Source organism: Sarcophilus harrisii, chromosome 6 (genome assembly GCF_902635505.1).
Source record: "Sarcophilus harrisii chromosome 6, mSarHar1.11, whole genome shotgun sequence".
Taxonomy (NCBI): Eukaryota; Metazoa; Chordata; class Mammalia; order Dasyuromorphia; family Dasyuridae; genus Sarcophilus; species Sarcophilus harrisii.
The window spans coordinates 76480317-76503861 of NC_045431.1; the positions used below are offsets into that span (position 1 = coordinate 76480317).

Genomic DNA, 23545 nt, shown 5'->3' on the forward strand with positions numbered 1-23545 from the left:
CACTATTACTCATTTTTGCACTCCTGTTTATGTATGGCCATTAGAATGTAAGCTCCTTGAGGGTAGACGTGTCTTACTTTTTCCTCTTATATTTATAGCTTAATGTTCAGTACAGTGCCTGGAACATGATTAAATGCTTAATAAATGATTTGTCATCCATCTACTTCCCTCCCTACTATCTCTTCTCCTGTTTGATAAGATGAGAAGCCTCTTGAAGGCAGTGAACATGAACATGTTCTATTTTCTCATAGTACCAAGTAAGGAAGGGTTGCCTGTAATAAAGTCTGTGTAAATATCCGAATCAGTGAATGATTGAAGTCTATTGCTCCACAATGAAATTCTGCGCTTCTTTTTCTCCCCCATAGTTTTTCAGGCAAGCCCCTCATGTTCAGACCAGATCTCTAAAGTGAAGCACTGAATCTATTTTAAATTCTTGGGTATTCTTGGTAGGACAACCCCTAAATTATTATAGCTAGTGAAGCTTAGCTGCTTCCCCCAGAGGAATATTCTCTGAAACTTGCTTAATCATGGTGGGAAGCTAAATGAATCAGAACAAGAGAAGGAAAACAAAATTAGGTGGGTGGAGGGGAAAAGAGAGAGAGGGAGTCCCCTACAAATGAAGAGCCAGCACAGAACAAAACTGGCAAAAAAGATTGAAGGCTGAAAAACCTTGTTGATGTTGGACCAAAAAATGTAGCTGAGGAACTATGGGTAGCTGTAGAGCTGAGTAATGATCCTGATAAGCAGCAAATTAACATTCAAGGAATTCTCCAGCTTAACACCATCACACTGATAAATGGTCCAGGTTCTTGTGATAAAAATGCCTTGTAAACCTTCAAATGCGATGTAAATGAGGAAGTGTTTTTATGGGATGCTAACCTTAGAGGAACCCATGGAACAAATGATTCATTGATTCAGTTTGAGGATATAAGGATACATAAAGCTGCTGAAACATATTGCTAAATGTCCTGGAGCTAGCACCAGAAAATGCCCTCAAACATTTTAAAAATTCATGATTAACCAATCAGCAATATTTATGAAGTACCTTTACTAACCCAGGTAAGGCATGATGCTAGGTTCTAAGGTATAAATATTTAAGAAATGAAACAATCTGGACTCTCAAAGAGCTTTCATTCTATGATGTTGTAATGTCGGAGAAACTGAGGCAATATAGAGGTTAGAGAAGTTTTAATATTTTATTAGAGGGAGAGTTTGGACTGGGGGGAAAACAGGATCCATGTTGACCCCAGCCAACTGAATCGGACTCTTGTCTCAAAGTATCTATCAAGGAGCAAGGGATTCCAGAGACTCTTATAGGGCTCCAGCAATCAGGGAAACAAAGGCTGGAGGCTGGAGCGCTGGTGAGTAGGATTCCGGGACCATAAATTCAGTTCTGACAGGTTGGGGGTAAGGAGCAAGGATCATAAATTCTGATAAGTTGGGGGGCTACAAGCCAGGATGTCTGAAGATATGTCTAAATATTGAGATAAGCCATCTGGAGGTTTACGACTTTTTGGAATGCTAGTGGTCAATGCTCTTAGCCCTAATTATCTCAGTCCTAATGGCTAGGAAGGGGGTTTGCCACCAGGGAGACTGAGGCAGAACAATTCAGGGAAACTGAGGCAGAACAATTCAGGGAAACTGAGGCAGAACAATGTGAGAGTATTTAAGTCTCTAGTACTAAGTAGTAATTAAGACAAATTAGTCACTGCAATAATTTCTATTGTACTAAAAGATTGCATGTATTAAAATTTTTCATTCTCTCAATTTTGCTGCCCTGGGACAAAGTTCCAATTGGCCCACCTTGTTAAAGTTCTGCATAAACATCATCTGATTTCTCTAGTGTATTTCTTTCCACCCCCCACTAGAGCCTTAAAATATCTTGATTTTTCTTTTCATGTGTGTGTAATGGTAAGAAATTATGGTGGGGCAAGAAAATTATCATTAATGCTGAAAAGAGCAGAGTTTTAAGACTTGAATGTTTTTCTTTGTGAAGAGCTTGCCGTTTTTCTTAGTGACTTTCTTTTCCATGCTCGAGATATGTGGAAATGTGTTTTTGCTGGAAAAAAAAATTCCCAAAACAAATCAAACCTCTAAACCTAACAACTGAGTCATGCTTTTCTGGTGACAAGATCTTTCTTTTCTAGGTTGCACATCCCCTGATTCGTAACCAGCTTGTCAACTACATTTATAATGGATTCTTAGTACCAGTGTTGGCTCCTGCTCTCCATAAGGTCAGTTATTTGTTATTGCTATTTAGTAATAAACTGTAATGATTGATAATTACTATGAATTGCACTCAATTAGTAATTGGTAAAATTGAAATTGATTTGTACAAGAAAGATGAAAGTCCATGTGGTAGCTTTAATTTTTTCTTTCTTCTTATTTTTTTCTGCATTTTATTTTACTGATTTCAGATGGAACACAAATCTTTACAAGTACCTGACCTAGCAACTTCTTAAACTGTGGGTCTTGCAACTGATGTGGATGTTGTGAAATTATGATTTATCATCAGTAAATGTTTGATTTGTATATCTATTGTTTACAGCTGTATTACCAGGGTTGCATAAAAATTTCTTGGGCAAAAAAGTGGGAAAAATGTAAAATGTCCTGCCATAAAAGACAACAAAATCATTGGGAAGATCATATTAGATGTTTCAATCTGTCAAGTAATCAGTAAACAAGCATTTATTAAACACCTACTGAGTGCCAAGAACTATGCTTTCTATCTGGTGATAGGAGAAATTCTTGGACTTCATTTAACTCTCAGTCTTATCATCTCTACAGTTCAAACCTCCTCAGGCACTACTCGGTGGCCTCTCCCTTGGTGCAGAGTGTAAAGAGCTCCCTTTAAGGAAGGAGTCCAGCATAGTCCCACCCAGCTGTATTTCTCCCGGCTTCATTGTGTCCCATTTTCAGCTTCTTTTATGTGGTCTTCCCCTATTAGATTGTAATCTCCTTGAGGGGAGGAACTGTGTCTTTCTTTGCATCCTCAGCACTTAGAATAGTACCTGACATACAATAAGCATTTAATCTAGGAATTAAATTCAGATCCAAAGGCTCTAAGTTCTACACCTTTTCCACTGTCCTAAAATTGTAGATAATTAGTAAATGTCTGTTGAGAATTTAAAAACTCTTAGAGTGAAGAGATAGTGAGTAAATTTACTGGGTGGAGTTGGGGGTGGCAAGAGAAGGGAGCATTGAAATGGGTAAGGTCCTGATGCAGGCTTGGAAATAATGGGTAAACATTCTGTCTGGTCTTAGACTTTTCATATCTTGGAGAATCATTATAATATCCGATATTAGACATTAATGATTGGTTCATTGAGATGAGCTAAAAAGACATCTTTAGCAGTGGCTGTGAGGATTTTCCAGGAGGGAATGGAAGTGAGAATTTAGTCCCAACTGTGCCATTAATTAGCTGTGTAACCTTTGGCAGGTCCCCTTACCCCACCAGATTTTAGTTTCTTCATCTTTATGATAATTGGATTCCAGATAATCTCTAAGATGCCTTCCAGGTCCAACATTCTAGAATTATTATGTCAGTAAAGAAAAAGGTTGCTTTGATTCTGCTAAATGGCAACTGCCAAGAACCAGGCTTCTGTTCTGGTTTTTACTTTTTTGTTTGGGGATCTATAAGGGGTTAGGGTTAGAGAGCAACAAGGGTGCCGGTAGATAATGGAAAAGGAGAAATCACAGAGTAATGAAAAGAAGAGAGAAAGGGGAAAATCACCATTCATTCCCTTCTTTTGTCATCATTTCCCAATCCATAGCAGGAATAGCTGTGACCTTTAATGGGCCTTCTTTTTCCCATTCCTGTCCCATCTTTTGGGTTGCTTTGCCAAAAGAATTTGTTTTGTTTCACCCAATAAAAAATTTCAGATAAATACATCAGAGAGAAACACACCAAATCCACCAGAATAATTGATTTCTTCTATCTCCTCGGGGTTAAGGCTTGCTTGAAATAGATACATGATACATCATTTCAGCCATTTCTTTAAATGTGTGCCATCTGGCCTGGCCTAAACCTTCGTGGGGCTGCTGGTTTTAATGTTGTGGTCTTCCAAAGAAGCTCATGTATATTTATGATCTGCTTCAGTGCAAGCTCAGCATTCTTGGCTTATTGATTTAGGGAGGTGGGTGGAGGTTTTGTTTATTTGTTTATTCTTGTGAGCAAGGAAAAGAAGAATGTTTGGGGAAATCAAGAGCACACATTGCTCCTGGGAACAACACGTTTGCTGTGTGGCAGTCCTGGGGTACAGAGTTGGAACTCATCCTTCCTTTCCTAGGTACTTTGTAGCTCAATCCTTTCAAACCAAAGCTCATGAACCTTCATCAATGGACTTTACCTTTACCAGTAAGGTAAATAATGACATTATTATCAAAGTCATCTTATTTAAGTAGAAATGTTTATCAAATAATAACATAATATTCCCTTATAAAGCATGTGCTCATTGCCCATGAAAACCCATACACCCAACAGGAAGAGTGGACTTTATGGAAATTATGGGTGGAATATTCACACTTATGGTCCGGATTGGTACAAGAAGGGACAAGCCATGTCTGTTCTCCCATGGTGTCTCCCATCCCTGACGAGTCCTTCTCTCCTGCTTTTCTGTACACCTTGTCTCCAGCTTCAGCTATTTATTTTCAGGGTCACCTAATCCTCTCTGCTTTTTCAGGGGCTCCAGCATCTATTGGAGGTGCTACAGTTAATAGGTCTTTCTCCTACAGAAGAACGACCATGGCTCTTTTAGTTGATTCTGTCAGCCTGGTTTTTCATCTACCTCCCGTGATGTGATCTATAGTTTATTTCTGATGGAACACAAGTTATGGTCACAGACTCATTTTAGTTCTTTGGTTACATACTCTCCCGTCTGAGCCTCCCCAGGACGCTCCTTCCTTAAACAGAAAAGGGAATGAGAAATTCGGTGGGAAAGGAGCTGCCTTGACCTCATCCCAGCAATCCCTCTGTTCAGTGAACAAGGTAATGGCTTTGCTGGCTGGAGAATTCTGAAAGGCTATGGAGTTTTGTCCTACTTTCCCCACCAACACATTATAGCCTACTTTATTTTTCCAGCTTTCTGCTTGATAAGTGAGCTTTCCAGGATTTGCCCCAACTTTGTCAGTTTAGGAATTATAGAGTTTTTAGAATTCTGTGCTTTATTAAACTAGGGCTTTCACTGTTGGGCATTCACTGTTGTAGTGATGATTATCAGCATTAAACACATGCTGAGGGAGCGAATCCCTCTTTAGAGCTAAGATGGACTTCTGTGATGACCTTAGTCCAATCCCTTATTTTACAGATGAGGAAACTGATTTTTGAAAAAAAAAATAAGTAATTTTCTTCAAGTTTATATAGTTACTTATTTAGATATAATGGAATCATGAGAGGGCCCCTTAGATCAAGAAAGTTTAAATGCACATGGAAACATAAGACATCAGATGATCATACATCTGTATATAGACATCTGAATAAGGAAGTCTTTTATATGTCCTAAAACTAAGTTTAGAGACCAATAAGGCTTAGATGCCTTTGGCCACATAATGGGAAGATGGATCTCATTGAAAAAGACCCTGATTTTGGGAAAAATTGAAGGCAAAAGGAAGAGGGGATAGCAGAGGATGAGACAGATAGATCGTGTCATGGAAACGACAAACATGAATTTGATAGAGACTCATAAGAATTAGTTGCCTTTGGCCACATAATGAGAAGATGGATCTCATGGGAAAAGACCCTGATGTTGGAAAAGATTGAAGGCAAAGGAACAGGAGATAGCAGAGGATGAGATGGATAGATCGTGACATGGAAACAACAAACATGTATTTGGTCAGATTTTGAGAGATGGTGGAGGGCTGTGGTCCACGAGTTCATGAAGAGTTGGACATGAATGAAGAACTGAAGAAAAAGAATGCTAGTTGCATTCTAGAAATATCATTTTCTCTGTGTGTCTTTGGACAGGTCTGGAGGAGACCCATTCCATCCTTACCTTTATTTTTGAAGACCTTAGCTTCCTTTAAAGCTAAGTTTTTATAGGAAGCCTTTACTAATCCCTCTAGGAAGTAGTATTCTTTCCCTCTTGATATTATCTTGTATTTAATCATTTTCATCCAAGTTCTATATTAATAATAAGATGTAAACTCTTTCAAGTCAGATACTATAGCTAGATCCCCATTTTGTGGTTATAATGAATCCCATAAAGTAGATATATTATTTGAATTTGTACCCTATATTTCTACTGGACTGGAACCAAAGATCATATTTTATATAATTATAACTTCGAATAGCATAAATTTGAAAACATGCAACCACCTCTTGGGATTCATTATTCTCACTAATTGGGACTGGGCTGTATTTCATTTTTGTCTTTCTATCCTAAGTACATATCTGAGTACCTGCCACATAGTAGATGCTTCATAAATGATTGTTGAATTGAATTTATTTGTATTTAGAGTACTTTACTTTCACTTTTAGGCAGGAAAGAATTCTGAGTTTGGAGTTATAAACCTGAGTTTGAGTTCCCATTTTTCCACTTAATACTTGTGTGATATTGGGCAATTATTAACCTCTCTATACCTTAATTTGTAGTTAAATGGCACAGTGGATAGAACACTGGGTTTTGAATAAGAAATACTTATTTTCATGAGTTAAAATCTAATATCAGACACTGGCTAAATATGTGACCCTGTGCATAAATGTAGTTTGCCTCAGTTTCCTCATCTGTAAAATGAACTGGAGAAGGATATGGCAAACTACTCTAATATTTTGCCAAGCAAACTCCAAATGGGATCACAAAGAGTCAGACATAACTGAAATGATCCACAATAACAAAAATGCCTCAGTTCCTTCCTGTGTAACATGAATCCATTAAAGGGACTCTATATTCCTATGAACAATCTTCATAAGATACTAATAGTTAGCAATTATGTAGTGCCTTAAGGTTTGTAGAATCTTTATGTATGTTATCTTATTAGATCTTCACAATAACTTGCCTCCAAGACAGGAACCATCTTACCTTTACAAGATCTTAAGTGATCTCACAGACTTCTTTATTATCTCATTCTCAGAGGGAACAATCTTCACTGTCAGGAATTTTTTAAAAGTTCTTTGATAAATTTTGCCCGACCTTCTCATTTCTACAGTTTCAGAATATTTGTGGCTGTTGGATCCTTGGCAGAGAAACACCATCTGGTCGTCAGCCTTTTGGTAAAAGCCTTTCCTTCTACTTAACAGCCATATCGATAGCTCCCATTTATTTAGGGCTTTTCTTGCAAAGCACTTTTTCAAAACAACCATGTGGAGAGTGGCAGGAAGTCCCTCTTCCATCTTGATATTTGGAGACTGATTAATCTCCACTCCCTTCACTTTCTGCCTTAGTCTTTGTTGTCATGTCTTTCATTATCTTGATAGTTTCTTTTTTGTATAAAACCACACAGATTCTAGTGGGGTGAGATCCACTCTGAGCCTAATGAGAGGCTTATTTCAAATCTCTGTATTCTGTGGTCCTGTTTATAAATATCATTGCTGCATGTGGATTTTTAAAATTTTTATTTAATTATTACTCTATGTGATGAGTAGACTGTGGTCAGCCTTATTCTCCGAGTCTCTTAGATTATCCCCTGTTGATGTTTTTACAGAGCCTTTCATAGGATCACAGGACTTAATGCTGAAAGGAACCTTAATGGCAGCATTCACTTAGACCTTGCTATGTGCCAGGTGTTGTGCTAAATTCTTTACAAATATCTGATTTGATCTCACAACAATCCTAGGAGGCAGATACTATTATTATCATTTTACAAATGAGGAAACTGAGGCTGACAGTTATGTAACCAACCCAAGATCTCACAGCTAATAATTATTTGTGGCTAAAATTAAATTTGGGTCCTCTTGATATAAAGCTCAGTCTTATATCTACTGTTCTTTCATTTTATAGGTTAGCAGTGTTTAAGTAATTAGTCAAGGTCACAGAACGACAGCTTCTCAGAGTTGGAAGGACTGCATAGATCAGTCCCTTCTCTGTCCCTGAACAAGGATCCTCTCTACATGAGACCTCACAAATAGCCAGTCCAGCTTTTGACTGAACAGCTCTACTCCTTCCAGTGAGGGTCCACACTACCTCCTGCCCCTGTTCTTGTTCCAGTCACAGTATGGTCAAAATTCAAGAAGAATCTCTTCTATCATCCCCTGACAAAGAGTCATCCAGCCTTTGATTAAAGACCTCCAATCCCCCCTCCAAAAAAAAAAAAAAAAAAAGACCTTCAATGAGGGAGAACCAACTTTTTCTATAGTCAGGCAATTTTACTTTTGAATGATTTTAATTGTTAGGAGGAGCACTTAGTTGTCCAGTTGATAGGACTCATCTTCCCAAGTTCAAATCCAGTCTCAGACACTTATTAGCTGGGTAACCCTGTTTGTCTGAGTTTCCTCATCCGGAAATTGAGTTGGAGAAGGAAATGACAAATCATTCCAATATCTATGCAAAAACAAAACAAACCCAAACCCAAATGAGACATGATTGAAGAACCACTGGACAACAATAATTGTTAGGAACTTTTCCCAAAAGCTTTCAAATATCAATTTTCCTTCTGTGACACCTGCCATTTGTTCCCACATATCTTTTAGAGCCTAACAAAACAAGTCCATTCCCTCTCTCCTGTGATAGCTCTTCAGGTACCTGAAGACAGTTCCCATGTTCCCCCAGGTCTTCTTTTATGAGGCTTAAGGAAATTGTAGATTCCTATAACTACTCCTCTTTTTTTTTTTTAATTTATTTTTTATAGCTTTTTATTTACAAGTTATATGCATGGGTAATTTTACAGCATTGACAATTGCCAGATCTTTTGTTCCAATTTTTCCCCTCCTTGTTCTTACCCTCTCCCCCAGATGCCAGGTTGACCAATACATGTTAAATATGTTAAAGTATAAATTAAATACAATATTTAACTACTCCTCTTTTGCTGTGATGATAAGACCTTTCACCTTCCTGATTCCCCATTTTAGGATATTCTCCCACTTCTCCTATTTTAGCATATTTTCCAATTCAGAACTGAATATCATATTTGACATGTGGTCTAACCATGAGAGAGAGTACAGAGAGATTCTCCCCTTCCTATTCCTGAACAGTATGTCCCTTTAATGCGTCTTTTCCCCCTTTCTTTGATAAATGTTTATTTATTCATTAAATGTTTTTATAATTATATTTAAAACTTTATATCATTTATTGATTTTTTAAAAAAAATACAGGAAAAACAATTTTTTACTTTTTTTTTTTTTATTTTGAGTTCCAAGTTCTTTTCCTCTCTCTCTTTTCTCCTTCCTGAGGTGGTGTGCAATTAGATATAAATTATGCATGTGCAGTCATAAAAACACATTTCCATATTAGCTCTTTAACATTCATACAATAAAATTTTGAATTCCAAATTCTCTTTCTCCCTCACGTTTCCTACTACCCCAAGAAGACAAGACAAGCAATATGATAACCATTATACATGTGAAGACATTAACACACCTTTATATCGCATTATCTTTTTTGGCTACTGTTTTGTATTAGACTTAAATTAAAACTTTAGTTCATCAATATTCCCTAGATCTTTTTTTTTTTTCATACAAACTACTGTCTGTCCACACTTTTCCCATCTTGTCTTAGTGACCTTGAAAATATAACATTATATTTATCTCCATTAAATTTTATCTTATTAGATTTGGCCGTTCTTGTTTGTCAAAAGCTTTTTCAATCAATAAGAAAACATTTATGAATATTTAATTAATTACACTGTTTTGGGCATAGTGCTAAGTGTTGGGGATATGAAGCAAGGCAAAAGCCAGTTCTTGCTCTCAAGGTGCTTGTAGTCTTTATGGCAAACAACTATGTACAAACAAACTAGGTGCAATCAGGATTGATTGGAATTAATCAACATAGGAAATGAACTAGAATTAAGGTCTGCCAGAAGTTTTCTGAAGAAGGTGAGATTTTATCTGAGAACTGAAGGAAATCAAGAGGTAGATAAAGGAACAGAAGTCCAGGAAAGGGAAATATCCAGTAAAATTGCATGGTATTTGGTGATGGTGTATTTTATCTAAGGAACTAAAAGGAAAATAAATGGGTCTTCCACTGGATGGAAGATCCCCTACATGATAGGGATGTAGATTGTAAGAAGATTGGGGAAAAATAAGGATGGCTAAGTCATGAAGCACTTTAAATGCCACCCAGGACTTTGCATTTGGTTCTGGAGGTGATAGGGAATCACTGAAATTTATTGAGTAAGAGGGTGACATGATCTGATCTTGGCTTTAGAAAGGTCACTTTCACAGCTGATTGTGCCTCGGGGGTTAGTTATCCCTCCCAATTTGGCCATTACTGAGTTCTCATTTACATTCACCTGCCCATTGCTACTCATTCCTTCTCTTTGTCTGCTTTTTTTTTTATTGCTTCTTGAACTTTATTTTCTTTCTCATTTTTTCCCTTCTTGATCTGATTTTTCTTGTGCAGCATGATAATTATATAAATATGTATGCATATATTGCATTTACATATTTTTTTTTTTTTACCATGTTTAACATATACTGGATTACTAGCTATCTAAGGGAGGAGGTGAGGGGAAATTGGAGCACAAGGTTTTGCAAGGGTCAATGGTGAAAATTTATCCTTACATATGTTTTGGAAATTAAAAAGCTTCAATAAAAATTTAAAAAGAAAATTGTCTTGGCTGTGGAATCACACTGGTCGCACGTGTCAAAGCTTGGGCTTCAGTCCAGGTCTTCCCGACACTAAAACTGTCCCTCTTTCCATGTCCTTGCATGAATGCCCCAGAGAAGTTCAGTCATACATTGTCCGGTCTGGCCGACCCTTAGCTTTGTGGACTCTTCTGTGACCTCTGTACCTGCATGGGGTTTTATGGTAACGAATCATGAATGGCCTGGGACCGTCCACAGCTTGCTTCATACATTTCCCTTTGACTGTGGCCAGTGATCCAGTAGATAGAGAAGCACAAATTTAATTAGGAAACCAGGTTGGCTGGAATGGGCGTGGTGCTTTTCCTCATTCATGCTGGACCCAACAGATGGATTCTTATACGGTACCGTGGATGCAGGGAGGCAGATGTCATTCTCACTGGAGCTGGCCAGTAATCACAGTTGAATGAGGTAATTAAAAGGCCCAGTCCTGTTGTGGGCCCGAAGCAATGTAACGGGGAGTGGAAGTAGCACGGCTAAGACTCTGATTGAAAAGTCATATTTAAACAGGCCAGTTCTCAGACAGACAAATTAATAATTTCTGTATTGAGTGAGAGCTGGTTATTAAATAGACCCAGAGGGGTCTGATAAGATGTATAAAACACTCAAGTTTAGGAACTCTGGCTTTATTAATTGGAAGCTAAAAGATAGCTGTCCTTAACATTGTACAATTAGTGAATGGATGGAAATTTTCTGTCTTTCTTCTTTCCTCTCGTTCCCCTCCTTCACCTAGCCTGTAAGCTTCTTGGAAGGCCAGTGGGGACCACTCCCCATGGAACTTGGTACTTCTCAGATGGCTTCTTCAGGAGAGCTTTTGGACGCCTCAGTGTGTCTACTGTCCCTTTTTTTGGTGGTGGTTTTGGGTGGTTGTTTCATTCATGTCTGACTTTTTGTGACATCATTTGGGTTGGTGTTTTGTTTTGTTTTTGTTTGTTTTTTTGGCAAAAAATACTGGAGTGGTTTGCCATTTCCTTTTCTAGCTCATTTTATAAATGAAGGCAAAAAGGGTTAAGTGACTTTCACAGACAACTAATAAATGTCTGAGGTCAGATTTGAACTCAAGTCTTCTGATTCCAAGGCCAATGCTCTATCCACTATGCCCACTTTGCTATCCCTTAACATACTTTAAAATGGCTAAATAAACCACTCTAGGATATATGTTATTTTGGATATTTCTTTCCTTATTCGAATGTTCTGTGAATGTACTGTGAATGAACTTTCCACTCAAGTTATTCACAGTTTTCTTAAATTTCTCCTCTTTTAATTCAAGGCATTATATGAACATAGGGAGTTCTACTTCTCATTTGGCTTCCTTGATGCTCTAAACACATGGTTTCCCATGAACCCTGTCCCTGGAATGTGCTCCCTTACCTCTGCCTCTTAGAATTCATAGCCTCCTTCAAGCGTCAGCACCACTGCCTTTTTTGATTACTCCAGTTGTTGCTACTAGCTCCTTTCCCTGAAACTCCTTTGAATTTATGCTGTGTATATATTTTAAATTTACTGATCTGCATGTATCTAAACCTTATGCTGTAGCATGAATGTAGCAACGATAGGATTCCCCCTTCCCTTTCCTCCTATGTAGAGTAAGGCTTTTCTAACCTAGCTTTAGAAATTCTTGTGCAAATATCAGATGTAGGATGTGAGTGTGTGCCGCTGGGAACTAACATAGTAAGCCTCCTAACCCTTTACTTGTTATCTGCTCCATTACTTTAGTCTCATATATTGGATTCAAAGTCAATAAAGAGATGTTTCCATATAAATTAATAACAAAATCTTGTTATTTAATTAGCTTCAAGCCTTCGCTTTGGGCTAAATTTTTTTTCTCCATAAGCTATATTTGGGTAGGAAACCCTAATATTATAGGCATGGATTAACATAGTATTATATAATTATTAATAAAAAACAGATAATGTAAAAATACATGTGTAACTATATTTTGCATTTTTCATCTATTTTCATATATAAATAAATGACATATATACATTGCATATATTTATATATTTCATATATCTGAAATATTTTGAAAATGGGGTATATTTGTCTATTATATATGTGTATAATCATATATATATATAGCATATATGTAATGATATGTACTCTTTCAAATATGAGAAAAGCCACAGTTAACCACACAGTTAACCATCTCTAACTATTAGCAGCCACTGTAGGTTCCTCCACAGTTTCTGAAATCATAATCCAATCCTTCAGTTTTCTTAAGGTGGCAGACAAAATAACTTAGTGATTCTCCTTAGTTTGACTGAACCACAAGATAAATTTTCAACAGAAAGAGTTAAACTCCATTATCTCAAATTGTTTCTCCAGACTGAATGATACATTGTATTATCTCCTCAGGAAAGAAATTCCTTTAGTTTTCTCTTGGTCCTCCCATTAACTCCTCAGCTATGACAGTTAACTTCCTCAGTTTCTCACCGTCTCCCTTTGCTGTGGCAGTTTTTTAGTCACAAACACAATATTCCTTCTGTCCTGAAGATACAGAAACAATATTCCAAGTGTCTGTGAGTGAGGCTTTTACAACTGAATTTATATCTGGATAGATCTCCCATCACCCCCACTTCCCCACCATAAGCTCTTTTGTTTTTGACACACCAGTGCCTGGTACATACATAGTAAGCACTTAATAAATGCTTGTTGGATTGAATTGAGTTGGACAATTTTAGTGGAGGCAGCCAGGATGATGTGCTGAGCTTGCAGTCAGGAAGTCACTCGGGCGACTTGTGTGATTTGGAACAAATCATTTCTCCCCCCAATGCCTCTCCAACATCTCTTCTCTGAAGTATCTATTAAGTAGATTGGGATTCTACAACGGTTCTCCAATCTGTTTAAATTATAGACTGCAAACATTTTGTGTGTTGGAATCATTGCTAGTCTACATCGCTGATGTTTTCTGCTTTTATCCTTTGTCACAATGGACCTTGTCCAGATTTTTGAGAAAGAAGAATAAGAATCTAAAAATGTGTTTCTACTTTAGCTTGAGGAGTCAAAATTCATTATTTATGAGTACTGTCTAGAGAGGTCCCATTGTTTATGACTCATTTTCAGCTTCTGTCCATGGCACAACTAGTCCATGATATGTGGACAATTGTGTCAAGACTGCAAAACTCTTTATTGCTGCCCCTGAAAAGTGTCCAGTCATTGATATTCTTGGCTGTGAGATGTGTCAGGACATTTCTCAAAATGTCACAGTTTCCCTCACTGGTTTTGTCTCACTGAGCAGAAGGGAAAATGAATGCTTGAAGTCAGGGTGACCCATTGAAGAATACCAGAGATCATCAGTACATAATCCATAGATTTAGAGCTTAAAGGGACCTTACATAAGATCTAGTCTAACCCCATCTTTTTATAGATGAAGAAACAGAATTCTAGAGAGATTAAGTGGCTTGCCTAAAATCACACAGGCAATAGCAGCTGAAGAGCCAAGCTTGGAACCTGAGGCAAAGGCAGCTGGGCAGTGAAATTTGGCTTATGAGTTATGTGACCCTTGGCAAGTTCCTTCCTCAGTTTCCTCAATTACAAAATACACATGACCTTTCAGGAGTTGTTGTGATGATCAAATGTAGGCAAAATACAGGACTCTTTCCAAGATGCTGTAATTATTTTTTCTAAGTTCTTAAATGAAGAAATGAATACCCACAATAATCTAATTGAATGGGATTTTAGAGGTTAATTAATCCAGCTTCTCATTTTACAGATGGAGAAATGTAGACCAAAAGGAAACACCCTAGTCTTAATTATCTGATTTGTAAAAGTCCATTGCTTTCAGTTACCTGATTTATAAAAGTGAGGGGATAGCTAGGACTAGAGGATTTCTAATATCCCTTATTGCTCTAAATTCTGTGATTCCCAAGCCTTTGGGAAAGTGAGCTATAATCCAGGTCTCTTTAGTCTTAATCTACTGCTCTTTCAATCATGTCATGGTCACCTTGGAACTGAAGAGCTTCCTCTACTAATTCATGGACAGACAGTCTCTCTCCGTCTCCATCTCTCTGTATGTCTCTTCCTTTCTTTGCCTGTCTGTCTGTCTGTGTATCTCTCTCTCTCTCTCTCTCTCTCTCTCTCTCTCTCTCTCTCTCTCTCTCTCTCTCTCTCTCTCTCTCTCTGTCTCTCTCTCTCTCTCTCTGTCTCCTGTGTCTGTCTCTGTCTTTTTTTCTTCCCCTTTCTACTTCAATATGCACACAGTCTTATATCTAGCTAATATTTGCATCCCAAAATTCAACTCAAAGTTACTCCCACATGGATTAAAAGTGAAATTTAATAGAAGGCTCTGATTAGCTGTGGAAAACCTTTGAGATATGTGGAAGTTAGACATCATGAAGGTAATCTCTGAGTTTTCCTTAGATCTTTGCTTGCTCCTCTATTTTGAAACATTACAATTAATTGTAAGATTCACGCTGTTTTTGTAGTCTCTTTTGCCTTTTTTATTTAAATATTTTATGGGGTGCAAGGCTCAGTGGAAAAGAACATGATGCTTTTGAAAGGCCAGATGAAGGTCATATTCAAGAATTTGGATTTTGCTCTTTGTTGTCCTATCCCTCCAGGACAAATAGTCTCTCCTGGTCATCCTCCTACCACATGGTTAATTTTCCCAGGAAGACAATTAAAATGATGACTAAGAAATTCCTTGAGAGTAAAGATTGTTTCATTTTAGGGGGTGTTTATATCACCAGGACCTACCAGGGTGTTTGGCACATAGTAGGACTTTTATAGATGATTGCTGATTGCATTACAATAGTCAGATATCATAAACCAATCAGTTCAATTTAGTGACAATTACCTATTATATTCGTATATAATAAGGCAACAGCTTGGCACAGTAAGTAGAGTATTGGACTTGCAGTCAGGAGGAAGTAGGTTTGAATGTTGCTGCAGATGCTCATTAGTGTTGTGATCTCTGAATTCTATGGGATCATAGGTTTAGAGCTGAAAGAGATTTCTTAGATCATTTCATCAACTTCCTCATTTTATAAATGGGGAAAATGAAGTCTAGAGGAGCTATGCTATTCCCTGAAGGAACACAACTTCAAATGGTAACAGACTCCAGTTTTGAACCCATTCTATGATTCCAAATTCAACACCCTCTCTTTAATACTGCATCTTTCTTTATTAGCCACAACTGAACACAATTCAGACATTGATCTTGCTCTATTTATTTACATAGATACAAAATGTATTTATGTAGATGACGATAATTAGATGGGTAAACTGGCAACAACAGACCTCTTCCAGCTCATATCTCATGGAAACAGGAGTTCTGTGTGGAGATTTACCGGACAGGTATGAGGTGCACAGAAAATGGAGAATTTGGTAAGCTGGCTCTGTGGAAGAGAGTGTATAGAATATCAAAGTCTGTACCACAGTTCCTTCTCAGAAAGACTAAGAAACTCTTTCAGAATTCAAACATTAGTTATTTAAAATTTCTTAAAATTGTGCATTCAGAAAGGTGCATTTCTTAATTTCAGTGGATAATGTGACTAGTATAATTGATTGAAAACTAATTCCGAGAATGATGTAATTATTAAAAGTTTATCTATAATTAGGAGCAGGCAGTTTTTAAAATGCTGTTTCACAGGGATGGGGACTGGACCCAGAATTTCATTGGCATTGGGAATTTCCAGATGAGAGAATTCTGCCCACACAGGCAAGTGGTCGCCTTCTCTGAAACTTAGAGCACAGATGGTAAGTTGTTTGCCCAGGATCATTCAATTAATATGTATCTGAGGTAGGATTGATCCTAGATTTTCCCAAGAGATGAACGTAGAACTTCCTGAGGGTTGAAGCTAGAATTTTCCCAGGACTGAAGCTAGAACTTCCTAAAGGCTGAGCCTAGAACTTCCAGGGGGCCAAACCTAGAACTTCCCAAGGGTTGAACCTAGAACTTCCCAAAGGCTGAGCCTTGAACTTCCCAAGGGCTGAACCTAGAACTTCCAAGCACTGAGCTAAGAACTTCCTGAGAGCTGAGCCTAGAACTTCCTGAGGGCTGAAGCTAGGTATTTCTGAAGTTTGAATCTAGGTATTTCTGAGAGTTGAACCTAGAACTTCCTGATTTGAAGCTGTCTCTGTATCCATTCTACTTCCTCTTGTGTTTATAGGAGTAAATATGAATGTTGTTTCATATCAGAGAGAAAGAAGCAAGTGATATAGAAACAGCATTAGGCTTGGAATCAAAAGAACCTAATTTTGAGATCTAGTTCTGAGATCTTCTGCAGGTCAGGTCACTTGATTCCATTTTCTTCCTCTATGAGATGGGAAGATATTAGTGCTTGTATTACCTATAGTATTAGAATTAGGCATATATGGATTTGAAGTCTCTTGGATACTTATTAGCTTTGTGACTGAGTATGCAACTTAATCTATTTGAGCCTTAGTGTTTTTATCTGAAAAATGGATGTAATTATAGCGCTTACCTTGTTATGAGAACAAAATGAAAAAAATGTATGCAAAATGTTTTGCAATACTTAAAGCATTATATAAATGTGAATTGTTGACATTGTACATGTTTTCTCTCCCTTTAGTTTTTCTAGAATGCTTTTCTGGATCTTTCCTTTTATCTGCCATATCCTACCTTGCTGTTTGTTGTTAATCATTCATTTCAGTCATGTCTGATTCTTTGTGACCCATTTGTAGTTTTCTTGGCAGTGATATTGGAGTGGTTTGCCATTTCCTTCTCTAGCTATTTTACAGATGAGGAAACTGAGGCAGGCAGAGTTAAGTGACTTGCCCAGGATTAAATAACACTTACTAGTTATTTGAAACTAGATTTGAATTCAGGAAAATGAGCCTTCTTACTTTAGGTCTGGTCTCTTATCCACTGCATCCCTCTGCCTATAATAGAAAATTAATATGCCCCTTTGCTCTCAAGGAGCTCATATCCCAATGCTGAAAACAGGTATAGAATGAAGGAAATAAGCTTTTATTAAGCACCTATTCTGTACCAGTAACTGTTAATCAATTTAAAACTATTTTTTTCATTTTATTCCCATAAGCCTGGGAGGCAAGCAGAGCTTAAATGGCCTGCTCATGGTCACATAGCTATTAAGTCTCTGAATCTGTATTTGAATTCCGGTCTTCCTGATTCTATCCTGTTGACTGCTCTCTTCGCTCTGGCTTAGTAGCATATGAAAGATTTCAGTTACAAGTCAGATTAAAGCGTCCTCTGGCCACAAAGCCACAAAGTATGCATTAATGCCCCTTCTTTAGTGTCATTTTCATCGATAAAATCATGTTAACTTCTAATGGTGAGCCACTTGACTTTGCCAAGTATGAATTTAAGTGTGGAAGTACCTGTGCTCAAGGTATTTACAGTCTGGGAGTATACTTATAAATAAGTGTATAAATCACACTAATCAAAGGCAGAATTTGAAAAATGTGAGATAAAAATGAAGTTTTTGAGGGGTTCATGGGAGAGGTAAAATTATGAAATTTTAGTTTTCTAAAGGAAAAGGAATATGTGATGATTTGGGTCTAAATGAAGAGTGTTAGAGGTAAGGGAGATATATGTTAGTAGAGACAAGGGAATCTGGCATCTGTCTCAACCACTACACTAAAACTTGTGCACTGTTGATGATCTCCTTATTACCCCTATTCAATGACTTTGTCTCAGATTTCTTTCCTTTTTTGGCCTCTGTAACATTTATCCCACTTGATCATCCTTCTCCTTATGGATGGTCTCAGTTTATCATCTATGACTTTGAACTCTTGTGGTTCTTGTTATCTCATTTTTCTTGATTCTTTCTGATTGGAAAGATGAAATTCACCAAGCCATCTCAGATAATTTAAGTGCTGTAAACAATATATTAAAAACATATAAAATGACTTTATACATGCTTGGGAAACTCAGCAATACTTGTGTTTCTTTATTTGATGATACAATTCAGCTTGCCTGTCAGGAGAATTTGGAAACTCCAAATTTTGAAATTTTAGTGGACCCTCTGGGACATTTTCAAGTATATTTTTCTTTCTGTTTGAAGTTCATTCAACAAATATTTATTGAACTCTTACTATGTGCAAGATATTGTACTAGCTGCTATTGGTGGGAAAAGATGTGTGAATCACTTAAAAATATATATATATATATGTATATATTCACACACATACAGAGAGAGACACACACAGAGACAGAGAGACAGAGAGTGTGTGTGGGAGTGTGAGAGAAAGTGCAAGTGAGAGAGTTCCCTAATCTCTTTTCTACCTCTTGAAAAAGATGTGTGAATCATTGCCTCTTGGCCTTTGCTTGCTTCTCACTTCCCAAACCAAACTTATTGTTCTCTAGCTACCAATCTCCTGTAAGTATTGCCTCTCTCTTGTAGAATCCATGCTTTTTAAGAAATAAGATTATTTCAATTTTTTTTTTATTGTATCCTAATGCTTAGCACAGTTCTTGACATGTAGTGAGTACTTTAATAAATTTATTAGCAGTTTATAGTTTGGTAGAGAGATAAATATACGTATACAAATAATTTTTCTTGACAGGACTTTCTAACATGATTTAAGGGGCCTGTCTAGATATTGAGAAATCCAGTAAATGACACCAATTCATGGAATTGTACATCTGGAAAGCTATGCTAAAAGAAGCATTAGCTTCTTGGAATAATGAGAAAATTACAGTTTTCTATCTTAGACTACTTCTGGAGTCTTGTGCTCAGTTCTGAGCCCCTTATTTTAGGAAGAAACTTGGTGATGGAAAGCTCCACTAGAATGGTTGAGTCCATGCCATATGAGGAATCAGTTGAACAAACTAGGGATGTTTAGCTTGGAGAAGGAAAGACTGGGGGTGGGGGATGGAGGTTGTGGTAGGAGAGAAATGTGACAGCTATTCTCAAGTACTTAAAACTGGCTTAATTTTATATTTGGGCCCCAAAGGACATGTTCAGGGTAGAAAATATAGGTAAAGATAAAATATTGGCTTGAAGGTAGGCAAAAAAAATTCTTGATCATCAAGGCTATCTTAAACAAGAAAGGGCAATCTTGAAAGCAGAGATTGCAGCGGTTTTTTGTTTGTTTTGTTTTGTTTTTTAAGTAGGAAGAAGGAGTCTCTATAATCCTTTACAAATTACTTACTAAGTGTTTGTGAATTGATTGATGTATTGCCTGGGAGGTAGTATATTCCTTCTCAGTGTAGGTCTTCCATCAAACTTGTCATATGTGTGGTTAGTAGGGATTTTTTTTTAGTATGAGTTGGACTAGGTAACCTCTGAGGATCTAATAATTTAAATTTTACTTTTTTTTTAATGATCAAACTTTTTTTTCCTCCCTCCTGTCTTTCCACTCCCACACTAGGGAAAAAGGGGAGGGGAACCTCTTCTAACAAGTGTGTATTATCTAACAAAATAAATTCCCATATTGGTCACATCCAAAAACATGTGTTTCATTTTGTAGACATAGTAAATAATATATATATGTAGCGCTCTCTCTCTCTCTCTCTCTCTCTCTCTCGAGAGAGAGAGAGAAGATATATAGAAGTAACATGCTTCATCATTGATGCTCTAGAATCATGGTTAGTCTTTGCCTAATTAGAGTTCTTAAATCTTTCCAAATTGTTTATTTTTATGATATTATTTTTATTATGGTACAAATAGTTCTTTGAATCTGCTCATTTCTCTCTATATCAATTCATATAAACTTCCCAAGTGTCCCTGAAACAATCTGTTTACTCATTTTTTTTATAACCAATAATATTCCATTATGTTCACATATTACATTTTTGTCATTCTCCATTTGATAGATACCCTCTTAAGTTTCATGTGATTCCCATTACTAAAAGAGCTGCTATAACTATTTTAAAATTTATATTGCTCCTTTACCTCTTTCTTTGATCTCTAGCACTGACCTAGTAAAAAACACATTCTTTTTTAGATGATGAAACAAAGGCCAGAAATATCTTACTCGAGGTTACTTAACTAGTAACTGACAGATCAGGGACTATATTCCAACCCAATTTAGTATTTTTTCCATTAAAACATCATGAAACCAGATTTATGATTCCTTGTCATTTACATTCTGGATTCCCGAGTCAAAATTCTAGAAATGACTTAGACTCACAGAGTCTCATTGGGGGAAGAAAGCAACTAGACCAAGCTCTGTCTGAATTTCTTTTTCCACATCTCCTGTAAGATCATTGAACCATTATTAGAAAAATTATAATTAGAGAAGACCCACTCTCTTCTGAAGCAATCCATTCCAATTTGGGGTAATTAATTATTAGAGAGATATCCCCCCCAATCTGATTGAAATCTGCTAATTCTCTCTGGCTGAATACTACAAATCTAATGCCATTTTCTCAAATACTTGAAGGCAGTTGTCATATTTCTCCCCAAAAGTTCATTCCTTCAGGCTAAACCTTTCTACTCTTGTCGATTAATCCTCATATGGCATAATTTGGAGGCTCTTTCAACATCTTAATTACCCTTTTCAGAGCTCTCCATCTTTTTTGTTTTTCCAAAAACATGGCTTGTAGAATGAAAACATTACTCCAGGAAAGATCTCACTGGGACAAAGTACAATGGAACTCTTAAATTTATTATTCCTCTCAATGAAATATTACAAATAATAGCTTCTTTGATGACTATTTTGCACTATTGAACTCTCCCACACCCATCAACATGCACTTTCATCTTTGGCTAATTGTATAAGAAACAGATCTCTAACCGAAAATGACCTCCTAGTCTCAGGAACTGCCCCATAGGGGCTGCTTGATCAGTATTTGACCTTCATAATCTGTTTACTTTGACAAACTACAGCTCACTGAGTTTCTCCTCCCTCCCTATGTACCCAGTTGAGAAGGTGAGATTGCACCACCTAGTGGATTTTACAAGAGGCTAAATTATATATATATATATATATATATTTGGGGGTGGACATTCTTAAGAAAGAATAGATATTTGTGTTTACTGAACTCATCTCTGGTCTTAGGATTCTTATTCAGAACCTTTTGGTTTTTATCAAGACAATGGTATTAATAATAGCAAATGGACCATTTCCATTACGAGGGTCATAAAAGAGACACTGGTACCTGAAGAGAATAGTTGTCCCAATTGAGTTATTATGGGATTTGTCTACTTTGTTTTCTATAATATTTCTTAATTTCATTATTGAGGCTGTATCACAGCTTTCCCACCGAAGAAGAGTTGAAAAGAAACAAAATCCTATTTTCTATTTCTGGGAATTCCACTATTTCTCCTTTGTACAACAGTCTTCAACAATGTAGTGAACTTCTTGAATTGATGTATTTTTTGAGTGTTCCAAAATACCTATTCTAGTTTCTACCTTTGCTTTTCATGTCAAGGACTTCTAATCAACATTTCTAGCTTCCATCTCTTCATATACATCTGCTACAATTCTAGTTGAGGCTTTTATCATCTCTACCTTGGATTAAATATCATCATTTTCTTTTTGTACTCCCTCTACCATCTCCAATCTGTCCTTGACTCAGCTGCCAAAATTATCTTCTTAAGGCACAGGTCTGAGCACGTCATTCTCCTCCTCAAAAACCTTCTCCAGATCACTATGCAGTAGGATAAAATACAAACTTCTTAGCCAGGCTTGAAGGTCATCCCTAGACTGTTTTTAAAAATCATCTAACTTATCTTTAATTATTAAATTATTATATATTATATACATTGTTATTTAATATTTATTATTTTAGTATATAAATTATTATATAATGAACATAAATATGAGATAGTATAAATCAAATAAATTTAAATACTGTAAATATATTAAATTAGCTAGATTATTTTTCTAGTTTTACTCTTTTATATCATTCTCCTTCCTACAGTGTGCTCACCAACTCAAAATTGGCTAGATGTTCCTTGATTTCAATTTGCAAATGCCCATTTTTGCATTTGATAAGGATATTCCCAATACCTGGAATAATACTTTTCATCTCTTCTTTAAGGGCAGAAACTTCATTTTTATGAATTTATATCCATTTATATCACAATTTGTAGTATTGTCTTAACCTATATAAGGTACTTAAGAAATGATAGTAGTTGTTTTATTGAATAGGATATCCTATAAAAAAAGACTCTTAATTCTTTTTTCTTTTTTTGCTTCCTAATGATGGCTTGATTGTATAGTGGTAAGTTCTAGGAGGCCTTTTTGTTGTAAGATAATTGTGTTCAGGTCCAGCTTGATGGGATGTAGTAAAAAGAACACAAGCCCAGATCTGTGACTTTACTATTTCTGGGACCTTGACCAACTCAATCCTCTCCTTTGTAAAACTGGTATAAAATTAATACCTAACCCACCTATTTTATATAGTGAGGATCAGGATAATAGGACTTAGAGATGGAAAGAACCATCTAGTCCAAGCCCCTTATTTTTTAAATTAAGAGGAGTTGTATGTTGTCATGTATTGAGTCTCCTCATCTTCATCCTAGAACATCAATTCTCTATTATTGGCAGTTGTCCCAGGGATCAATGGGAAACTCTTGTCTAAGAGTCCTTTTTATTTTCTTTGGTTAGATGGTGGATTTCATGGTTTCTTTCCTGCCTTTTTTTGGTCACTAGGCATAAAATGCTTAATTGTGTCCCTTAGCAAAGCTGTAGTTAAACTTAAGAGTCATATCATCCACTTTGCACTCACTAAATGCACAACTTTGATATTGATGATAATATGAATAACTCCTAAAATCTCAGAAATGAAGGAGCCCTCTTGGGGCATCTAGTCTTACTATTTATACAAACAAGAATTCCCTTCAAATAAATCTTATTTATATGTGATGATCTGGGGCCATCTCCAGCCTCCTGATCTCTCTCTAGCCACTAGACCGAGATGACTCTGGAGGGGAAGGT

General features: G+C 36.7%; 1 protein-coding gene across 2 annotated transcripts in view; it reads left to right on the forward strand.

Annotated features, from left to right (window-relative positions):
- Positions 1-23545, forward strand: part of FAM160A1 (family with sequence similarity 160 member A1) — a 360515-nt gene that overhangs the window by 257819 nt on the left and 79151 nt on the right. For both annotated transcript variants that reach the window (XM_023505946.2, XM_023505947.2), the window contains one exon: positions 2148-2234. In XM_023505946.2, the coding sequence (XP_023361714.1) occupies positions 2148-2234 (87 nt within the window). The remainder of the gene's footprint in view (positions 1-2147; positions 2235-23545) is intronic.